Here is an 11,518-nt window from a genome sequence, read left to right on the forward strand (position 1 = left end):
TAATTTGGAGTAGAAAGCTGAAGTGCGTTGATAGGTCTGTCTAGCACAGGCCTATTGCTGGAACATTTCTACATGAGACAATTCTACTACAATGGGAAAAAGCATTGGACACCAGGCAGAACTCTTTGTGCGATCTCGTGCACGAGGGAGAGAACCATGACGAGCGCCGTTCCTGCCGCTCGGGCCCCAGTCACACTCAGTTAGCTCCCCCGTAGCACTGCTCTTTATTGTGGTTACATGAATATGCATAGTCTCATTAACATATGACGTCTTACACAGGCATACATATGAACAAAGAGTACCAGTCTGTCTATACGCGTGTGTGTGTGTGTGTGTGTGTGTGTGTGTCAAGATATGACCCTGTGAACACCTCCTTAAAAAGCTGGTGCCAGGAGTCCAGCGGTCCACCTAAACAAAAACCTAAACTCATGACCTTAGGATGTGTGTGTATGCCAGAGTGCTCTGGAAGGCACTCAGTCTTTGCAGACTGCTAAGGATCAGACCTCTATCATTATGCAATCGATTATAAAACTCTAAGCATATGAGTATATATTTCTAAGCATAAATGACAATCCAACAATATAAACCTAACATGGAATAAAACAAGATCATGTCAGTGCACCTGTTAACATTTAATTTAATGAGACCAGCTGTAACAAATTAATAGATTTAAAAAAAAAAATAATAATTTTTTTTTCTCTCTTTCATGCTTCTTTCGGGTTTTTCTCCTCCTCAGTTTCTTCTGTAGCCGCCATCATTCCGTGCTGTGGGGCCGACCCCAAGATGTCTTCTAATGGAGACCTGAGTGAGCTGGGGAGCTCTGACAGCTTCTGGGAGGTACAGTAGTAACACTTTAATTGCTGTCGTACATCAGCCGCCCTACAAAACTTAAAACAACACTTAACTTTTTATAGTCTGGGTCTTATTATAGCTGCAGTGTTTGAGCCTGCAGACACAGGATTCTACCCACTCATGCTACTAATCAACCTAACAAGTTGTGAGATTTCCCACCAGGTGCTTTTTTTCTTATTGGGGTTATGCAACTTTACCAGTCTTTTCTGGCCCGTCTTTCATCTTTTTTGAAAATTCAAATTAAAAAACATCCTTTTTTTCATTTTTTCATTTTCAACCTTTCATGTTTTTCACTGTTTAAATGTTTTCCAAATCACTGCAATTTACACTGTCAGTAAAATGTAATACAGCTGAGTAACACCACTAAGTCTAGCCTGTGAAAAGATCAAGACATGGCTCAATGTGTTCAGCACACACTGGACACCATAACCTTCATGTATGGAGTGCTTATTGCAGGAGATTGGTAGTTAGCTAAATGTGCCAAACCGCGAGCATGTCTATTTAGCTCATCAACAGCACCGGAATGCAGAATAACTAAGAGGCTGAAGCAGCCAGATAAGTCAGTGTGTCAGTCAACCGGGTCTCATTACATGCTTTTATCTAAAGACCGAAGACTGACTGCTTCAGAGCCTTCCATGTTGGGAAAAGTACACACTCTCACCTCCAGTGGCTGTATTACATTTTGTTTTTTAATCTCAGTTTCGATCATCTCTACATCACTTATCCACCAAATATGCTTCAGTCCAAACTGTTGTTGCTAATGTCTTGATACAACGATGACATGAACAGAACTCAGGGAGGGACTGACGCCGTTCTGTTTCCTCGCTCCCGTTTGGTTCATTGGTGTTTCTCTGCAGCCGGGGAACTACAAAAGGACGGTAAAGCGGATTGACGATGGCCACAGGCTGTGCAATGAGCTGGTCACCTGCTTTCAGGAGAGAGCCAAGATAGAAAAGCACTACGCTCTTCAGCTCAGTGACTGGGCCAAGAGGTGGAGGGTTGTTGTGGAGAAAGGTGAGTTTAAAAGCTGGCTTTTTATAAAAGAGTGGATATAGCCACCAGTTAGTTTCCACCAGACATCACCACTTTTGGATAGAAATTATGACGTTATTAGCCAACGCTAGCACGGGCTAGCTTAGTTAGAAAAGTCCATCAGTAATTCGCAGAGATTTTAAATATGGTGATCATTTTGGGGGCCTGTAGGGATTAGCCTGGTCTCAATTTACATATGACCAAGATGATAACTTAGCTGGCTAAATTTGTTACAAGTTAATATTTTGTTCATCATCTAATAAATTAAGTCATCCATCTTTAATTTGGTAGCAAAGCTCACGATTTTTATGGAAATCTCCATCAAAATATCCACAGGGGAAGTTTCACAACACTGACCTACAATTAATTGTGTAAACATGTAGATAAATGGGGACGAGTGATTTTTATTTAGTGATAATCTGAAGGGGCGCTTTCTCACGTTTATTCAGGGCCCCAGTATGGTACACTGGAAAAGGCTTGGCATGCCTTCATGCAAGCGGCTGACCGACTCAGCGAGCTGCACATGGAGCTGCGGGAGCGGCTGGCGAGTGAGGACAGCGAGAAAGTGCGCAGCTGGCAAAAAGAGGCCTTCCACAAGCAGATGATGGGAGGTTTCAGGGAGACAAAGGACGCGGACGATGGCTTCCGCAAAGCTCAGAAGCCCTGGGTCCGTAAGCTGAAGGAGGTGAGGGCGGCCTCAGTAGATTTTCTGACGTTGGTCTGTAGGGCAGTCTGCATCAGTGAGTGGCTGCAGTACACATGGGATTTAATGGAGATGACGTGACTGTAGTGAATACTTGCAAATGGCCAGTGTCTGCAAAGTTGTTGTTGAAAGGTTTCTTTTAATAAAAAAAAAGCCAGCACCTGTCTACACATCCTCTTAGCAAATGTCACACATGAAGTTGCTTTATGCTACAGTCACACTATGGAAAACAGTGGCTGGAGACTGTGGCACAGACACAATTATTGTGACAGTGTGACTTGTGATCTTGTTAAAATATTTGCATGAAAAACGGGGATCTCACAGCCACTTGCCATCTTCACAGTGACCATTTTGCATCAGGACCAAGATAAAATAGTGGAATCAGTCCACTACTATAAGTTTGGGACTACTGCAGACCCTCATAGACTGGAATTTAGCAATTCCTCCACAAAAAGTGATATAATTGGACTTAAATGCAAAATGGCAAGGTTGGGAATCACTAAATATAAGTAAGTGCTTCTTTTGACTATAGTGTCGCTGAATGAACTTCCCTTCTTCTTTTTCCTTTTATAAGACTGTTGTATAAGATAACACAGTGACTGAATGCAGCTATTATGTCATAGGTAATTGTATTTGAGGTAATATTATCACAGGTGTTGAATGGATGTGAGTGAGTCATGGTTCTGATATTACATCTGATGTGTCAATGAGGAGAGACGGGTACATTTTTGGAAAACATTGAAGTTTAGTCTTTACTGAGTTTATAGCAAAGTGTTTAACATGTGCGTGTGTCCAGGTGGAGTCAACTAAGAAGAGTTACCATCAGGCCAGGAAGGAGGAGTGGACGGCGGCTAACAGGGAGGCGCACGCCAAGGCTGACCCGACCAAGTCACAAGAGGAAGTTCGCAAATACACAACCCGGGTGGAGCGCTGCAACCAGGACACCGAGAAAGTATGACGCACATGCACACACACGTGAACACGCACATATAAAAGAGTCCCATACGTAGCTCCACTTGTACCAGTCTGGGTGTGTCTGAGTCCAGAAAAACATACCTGTGTATGTTTTTTATCTTTGAAACATGACCGGACTTGTTTCCTCGACTTTCCACTTGTAACAAACCCAACGGTCGAGGAGGAGCTCCAGGACCCGGAGAGGGAAATGATCAACCAAACAACAAAAAAACGAAGGAAATCCTGAGACGCGTTCATTTAGTATGCACAGCGTTGTCAGGCAGCCAAGGACCTCTTGAGCAATGTTGATCTCAACAAGGAAATGAAATCCAATATCATTACTCATTCACAGCTTGAAGAAAAATACACCCGAAAAAGCCTTCAGTCCTCACTCACTTGTCTCAACCAGTCTCAGCGCCCCGTGTTGGTATCTGCTGTGTTTAATCACTGCACACTTCATGTAATCATTAAGATATTTAAGTATTTTATTCAGTGGGTTCGTACAAGAGGTCACAGAAGAAGAAGACAGTCTTATTATGGTGGGTTCTAGTCACCAGCATGTTATCAGTGTAAATAATACTAATGACAGAGAGCTGCTCATACTGTGTGCATAATAAAAAAACTCCCAGAATTCAGTTGGTCACTCTTGCACTCTTGACATTAAGTATTATTCAAAGTCTCTTAGATAAATCCGCAAATATGGAAAAGTTGAGTTCTTTTGTCACTTTGAATATTTTTTTATTACAGGAGAGGTAAAAATCCTGTTCAGTTGTTATTGTAGTTTGCTTTAGGATTTTAATTCATCTGAACTACATTGGAAAAATTCAGGCTGCTTAAAATAAAGATTTCCAGTTTAAATATCCATCCATCCTGTACTGGTTATCCAATTCACAGTCGTGTAGGGAGCTTGGAGCCTATCCCAGCTGCCATAGGGCTGTTATGGCTTATGGCCATTCCACTCTGACCACACCCAATCTCATCTGATCTCAGAAGCTTAGCTCAGTCAGGCCTGGTTAGTATTCGGATGGGAGACCGCCTGGGAATACCAGGCGCTGGAAGCTGATTTAAATCCATAAATAAAATAAAGTAATGTTAGATAAAGTAAATTCACTTAAATCATTGAACAAAATAATGCAATTCTGAATAAAGCTTGAAATGTCTCATTATTAAAATAGAATAAAAGTACAACGAGCTTTATAGCTGCTTTCCAAAGGTTTTTATTCTGTTCTTTGGAGCAGGCAGTCTTGCACATACACTCGAAGCATGCAAGACATATGCACCTGAGTAAGACCATGAAGTGTAAGTGAAATGGTACATTTAACAAGACACACATTGGTGTAGTACACAGTAGCTCAGTGTGTGTGTGTGTGTGTGTGTGTGTATGTGTGTTTGTGTTTACGGCAGGCAAAGGAGCGTTACTCCAAGGCTTTGGAGGAGCTGAACCGCTGTAACCCCCGCTACATGGAGGACATGGAGCAGGTGTTCGACCTAACCCAGGAGGCCGAGCGCAAGAGGCTGTGTTTCTTTAAAGATGTCCTGCTCGACATCCATACACACCTCGACCTGTCCTCCAAAGACAGGTAAGGAAAAACCCACATGCTTGTATTTAGATATCCAAAAGAACGTGGATCACTAATCAAGCGATCCATGACTCACAGCGAAGGCATGCAGAGCTGCGAAGGCACGGATGTCGGTCTGAACATGTGCGTATGTACACAGGGGTTAATGGAAAACTCTTGCTGTTGTCCATTAACTGTTGACCTCTTATTTTAATCAAACAAGCAACTTTACCAATAATGGTTACCATGGCAAAGTCCAGCCATCTCTGTCCAAATATTGAGCAAATTAACCCTTGAGTAACTCTTTTGAAGAACAGTTTCTCACCGTGTAAACGTATTTTTTTTAAACTCTGAGAGACTTCCTCTGATATCCATGTATTTATTCCAGAGCACCGATATATACGTATATCAAACATTACTTAAGAAAGATTTGAGGAGCCGGAATGATCAAATAAAAAGCCTGAACACATGTTTCTTTAGTCCCACAGTGAGCATGTTTCCTGCAGCTACAATAAATATGAATTTAAATTGTGTTATTATTATATCATATCATATAACTCACAGCCTTTACAGTATACTTTTGTTTGAGCCTTTAGTGTTATGTCAGTTAGAAGCTGCAGACCACGTCCTGTGATTTTTCACTGACATCACATTTGGATGATGAGTTAATTTATAAAGGACCAATGGGAATACTTTTTCACCCACTTCCCCCATGTGACATTAGTCAGTAAGGCTTTAAACATGGGGGGATAATATTCAACTAGAAAGCGAAAATTTCAGAAGAAATTTTAAGTGTGCCTATGCTGCTGCTACTCAGTGTAGTTTGCAATTTATATGGCTACAGAGAGCAAAACTCAGCAGAGCAGCCATTAGGTTCATGAGCAGAAGTCCCATTGTACCATGGCAGACCCGACAATGTTTGCATGAACACGCTTTGTAGCATTACTTTATTGACCACTTTTCACACATGGTTGGTGTACCCACACAGCCGGCTGTAGCTTTTCAACTACAGCCCGACACACACCCAAAAAACAGCCGAGAGAGCACAGACTTTACGCCTGAGAGGCGTGATTGCAGATGCCGCTCAGGTGGGTCCACCTCCCCTGCAGCGGCACTGCAGACCACGCCCCGCCACACACATCAAACACGTAAAATAAATATTTATGCACGTTTGCATTCACTTTTTGTTATTTTTACACAGTGTTCTGAATGATTAACAATGGTCTACAGCCAATCTTGTGTATTATTATACAAACTTTGGTTGTAAGATTCAGATAACTATTTAATAAAAGCTAAATATTTTATATGACAGTAAGAAAGAAAAGTATATCTTTGTGCCCCCCTTTCCCTGTTAATGCCCTACCTGGCCCCCTGGCAAAAGCTTTGCTAGATCCGCCTCTGCACAGTTACCAGCTGTCAGCTACACAGAAAAGGATCTTGGTGTTATTTGTCTCTCAGAAACAGTTCATAACTTCCCTTCAACTCATTCATGTCACCTAAAAGGTAAACCTGCTTCTCCATCACCAGTTCAGCTCTGATGATTCAGTAAGGACATCTCCTGGTTTCGACCAGCCGCTTTTACAGCTGTGGCTCCAGCAAACATCAGCTGATACTAGAAATTAAAATCAAATTAATTCTAACAACAGCTGATCAAGCTTAAACGTGCTGCTGTTGTTTAGCGCGATAAACAAACAAGAGAGAAAAGCCGATCATTGATCAGTTTCATGATTGAAGTTGCAACAGGCGAGAGAATGACAGGGGAAGAGTCCGCTGTGCAGCGTAACGACAGAATAAATCCAGCTTTGTGTCTTTTTCCATTCTAGCTGAAGTACGGGACAAACTGTGTTCCTTTTCAGCTTAATACGAAATGCGTAATATTTTCTCTGAATGCGGGATGATTCCGTTTGTGCGGGATGATTCCGTTTGTACGGGATGGTTGGCAACTCTACTAACTAACCTTATGAATACAATAAAGTTCACTACGGTATCCGTAACCTCAAAGCACCCACACAGCTGTATAGAAACTCCGTCATGCTAGCTAGCATGCAGTACGAGTTATTGTAACTGATTGTAGAAAGTCAGCACAAAGAAAATAAACTCCACCTAAACATGGTCTATATCTGACCCAGATAGACTGCAGATCATAACTCCTTACCTGCAATTCAGTTCACCTGACGCAAGGACCAGTGGCCGCCTAGGGTCTCTGCTCCTCATGCCTCCGGTTTCCCTCATCCACCGGCTGCCCGCTGTTGTAGCTCCGTGTTAGCCACCACCACTCACACCAACTGAGTTATTTTTTCACATCGACCAGCATCTGGACAATCCACCACCTTCCACTGTTTACACCGTTACTAAAATTAATAAATAAATCATCGGCCCATATAAACGAAAAATAAGTCCAGCTTCGACCACTACTCTTTGCGAAAGACCGGGGGTGAAACGAGAGTAAGCCGCCCTCACTGTCGGCCTGGCTGTCGCTTGTCAGCAAAGCCGCGCTAGCTAGCTAGCCGGCTAGCTGTCAGGCAGCACCGACATCGTCAGAGCACTGTTGCTAATATGGGATGTCTTGATGAAACGAGCAGATATTTGAAGTTTACACAGCTACATTCTCGCCTGAAAATATCTTAAAAGTTTATTTTGTGACCTAGAAACACTAATAAAAGCAATATAAAAACGAAGTGGTGGCCGCCATTGTTTGACTCGGCAGAGGCGTGCTATGAATTGTGGGATATGGAGTTTTCCTCCAAGCATTACCATAACTATTGAATGATTCGCGCAACCTTAAAAATTCCAATGGTTCCTGAAAGCAGCGACGCTGTGCTATATTGATATTGTCGTCATTACGGTAATCCAAATAAGGGTAGACAGGCCGTACCACTGCCGGCATACCACTAGAGAGAGCCAACACACCACAAATGAAGTTTGAAATTCGTTTCAATGGGACCAAAAGATGGAGCCAACACACCACAAATGAAACCTTCCAAAACCTTCCCATTCATTTCAATGGGCAAAAACTTGTATTAAAATATTAATATTTAAAAAACTATAGAAGTGATAAACACCAAAAGTCATAGCACACCATTCCTGATCCAGCTGCACAAAATGATATAACATATATGAAGCTTGTCTAAAAACTGCGGGGTGAGTTACGCTGCAAAATTTCAGGCAGAAACTGAGGAATAACTAGAAAAATTTGCATTTCCTGCGAAATGCTGTGTGGATGCCTTAACGCTGAAGCTGTCTGCTGAAAAGCTGAAAAAGATGAAAAGTTGCATGGTGGTGAAAAAAAAAGTCACCCTGAGCAGGATTCGAACCTGGCCCTCCTTGGCTCAAGGCAGCTACTCATCGCACTGTCCCAAAGTCATTCGCACAAAGAAGAGGTGGAGAGACAGACAAATCTGCTGAAATGAGCAGAAGCTGCTGAGAATTGTGCTGATAAGAGGTGAAAAGGCTGAAAATTTTGCAGAAAGGAGGTGAATCAGCAGAATTTCTGCAGAAAAGAGGCAAAGAAGCAGAACGTTGCGCTGAAAAGAGGTGAATGAGCAGAATTTCTGCTGAAAAGAGGCAGAACAACCTGGTTCTGCTCAAATTCACCAATCAGAGGTACTGCCTCTGTCTGCTTCATCAGGCTGTGTACTTGTCTGTATTTCTGCCATGCAGCGTTAAGAAGAATCTGAGGTCCATATTAGAAAAACTGCAAAAAATGGGGTGAAAAAAATGAAAATTTTGCTTAAAAGGGGTGAAGAAGCTAAAGTATACCAAATCAAAGTATTTGTGCCAAAACATAGTGTTTCTGCCATATTGTGGTACTACTACATTACAACATGAATACGGATTAAAGATGAAAGAAACTGGCAACAAATTCCTCCACTACAAACCAGTCTGATACCACTTCTTTGCAGTGTTCACGTTTACTAAGGCACTACCCAAAAGGCGCCACAAGAGGGCACTCCAACACAAGAGATGACCTATGTACACTGATGCACTTAGTAACAGTCAGCCTCCTTGAATTGGCAGAAATACTGTGACGTAGTAGTAATACTATAACATAACAGATATACTGTGATGTTGCAGACATAGTATGTTTTTGCACTACTCATTTGTAGTGAAAAAAATTAGCAATATAAATTACAGGTCTGTGATAGTGTATAAATTTAGTGAAAAAAAAAAAAAGTTGAACAAGGTGGGATTGAACCCACGACCTTTGAGCTGCAGAGCCGTGTCATTACTAATTGCGCCACCTGGAAAGGGGGCGGACGGCTGAAAGATAGAGACTTGACCAGCAGTTGCTGAAAACAACTGAAAAAGCAGAATTATCTGCTAAAAAAAGAGGTGTAGACGCGCTTGATGGAGATGGCTTTATGTGTAAGGGTACACTGAAGAGTGTCAAGAAAGGAGAGTGCATGCAAGCAGGGAAGATTTATAGCAACTGTCACAGGTAGGACTCAAACCTCTGCCACCGGGTCTCACAGCAGCTGCTCAACCCTCTGAGCCAAATGAGGTCTGGTCACAAAGGGGGCGGGTGTCTAAAACACAGAGACTTGAGCAGTCAGAATTAGATCGCGGTGAGAGACGAAAAACGCCGTTTTTTGGAGTTACAAAACGTTGTGTAACTCAAAAACTAGGAGGGCTAGCAGCATAATTCTTGTACTGGGTGAATCAGCGGACTTTGGTGTACTTTGACTGCGATTTTCATTGCTCTTTGTACATCCGTCGCTGAGATATGACGAGAGAAGAAACGGCAGACCTCAGATATGATTGGCTGGCTGGGACGCCGTGCAGGCCCTGATAAGTAAATTTGAATGTCTCAGTCCTCACAGAGGATTGGCTGCCTGGGGACCTGGCAGAAATATATAGAAATAGTATGATTAAGCATAAATACTACATTTAGCAGAAATACTATATTAAGCACAAATCCTATAAAAAGCAGAAATACTATATTAAGCACAAATCCTATAAAAAGCAGAAATACTATATTAAGCAATATAAATATCCTATAAAAATCCTATAAAAAGCAAAAATACTGTATTATGATCTGGTAGAAAAACTATAATTAATCAGAAATACTATATTTGGCAGAAATACTATATTTAGCACAAATCTTATAAAATAGCAGAAATAGTATGATTCAGCACAATAGTAATAACTTAAACAGAAAAATTGGAAAAGCAAAATGGACAAGTGGATCCTTCAAATTTACTTGTTAAATGAAAAAAAACTCAGCAAAAAAAAGTATAACAATCACACAATCACAAATATGGACACATATGGAAACACACATGCACAGAGAGACACACACAGGATCAAATTCAGTCAACCAGTCTAAATATATTGAATTTAAATCATACAATAAGATGCTCCCATAAAAAGGCTCTCTCTCCCTCTCTCTCTCTCTCTCTCTCTGTCACACACACACACACACACACACACACACACACACACACAGGGAGAGAGGAGCAAGTTTCTAGGTAAGTCAAGCAGCCTGGGAGCTGCTAAATTTGAATCCACCAATCAGAGAGGCTGTGTACTTTTTCCCGCCAAAACAGGTGCAGCCGTTTTTACACACACTCAGCACAGAGAGAGACAGGATTTCTGCAGTGTATTTCTCATAGTGAGGTTTCCTCTCAAACAAATGGCCATAATTTCCTAACTGTAGGGGCTAGAACGGTCATTCTTACACCGTTTTGTTCAGAAGAGATGGGGGAATCTTAAAGTGTTGACAATTTATCATTAAAATATGAATTATTAAAGATATTTGACTTCTAATGCACCATAACTGAGTAGAGGCGAAGCAAAAACTGCCTTGACTTGCCCTCAAACAACGCTTTGTAACTCTAAATCTATTTGGAGTATCGATATCATTCTTTCACCGTAAGAGACAGCAGGCTTTGGTGAACAGTCATGGAAATTTTCAGGTCTCTGTGGAAATCCATCAAAAAGATATGACGAGAGAAAAAATTGCCTCATTTCCAGAGTTTGAAATCTGAAGAAATCTGAGCGAAGGATGAATTTCCTACGCTCAAACAAGTGTAACTCATTCCAGAACGGTAATAGGTGAGAAAAAAATTCTCGAATTGTGAGCGTCAGGAGTGTCTGAAGATATACCGGGACAAGCCTCATGTCTTAACTTCGCTTCGTTAAGGAGATATGACGATTCGAATATGTCTCTCATTACAAAAATCAAGCGGTGATTTTGAACAAACTCTCCATTGACTTTCTATGGAGAGTTTTCAGAGTTTGTGTTGGTCTGAGGAGATTTGCCAAAATTCTATAAATCTCACAACCATGATAGTGACATTTTCTGAAAGCCAGCAAAAATACCTACGTTTTGATGTATAATTTGTGGAAGTTGAGTGAAAATTGAGCAAGTAGCAAGAAGTTGTTCGCACATGAAGAGAAGACTGCGAAACCTACAGTG

At 41.5% G+C, this 11,518-nt stretch overlaps 1 protein-coding gene and 1 pseudogene across 1 annotated transcript in view; both read left to right on the forward strand.

The window, feature by feature from the left end:
* The window catches only part of pacsin3 (protein kinase C and casein kinase substrate in neurons 3), a gene marked incomplete in the record, with an annotated part of 45,718 nt that overhangs the window by 17,900 nt on the left and 16,300 nt on the right, over positions 1 to 11,518 (forward strand). Inside the window, 5 exon segments of the mRNA XM_025898463.1 lie at positions 737 to 837; positions 1,710 to 1,866; positions 2,334 to 2,569; positions 3,384 to 3,539; positions 4,946 to 5,121. Of these exon segments, the coding sequence (XP_025754248.1) occupies positions 784 to 837; positions 1,710 to 1,866; positions 2,334 to 2,569; positions 3,384 to 3,539; positions 4,946 to 5,121 (779 nt within the window).
* LOC112847443 (uncharacterized) lies at positions 4,484 to 4,602 on the forward strand (annotated as a pseudogene).

Source organism: Oreochromis niloticus, linkage group LG1 (assembly GCF_001858045.2).
Source record: "Oreochromis niloticus isolate F11D_XX linkage group LG1, O_niloticus_UMD_NMBU, whole genome shotgun sequence".
Taxonomy (NCBI): Eukaryota; Metazoa; Chordata; class Actinopteri; order Cichliformes; family Cichlidae; genus Oreochromis; species Oreochromis niloticus.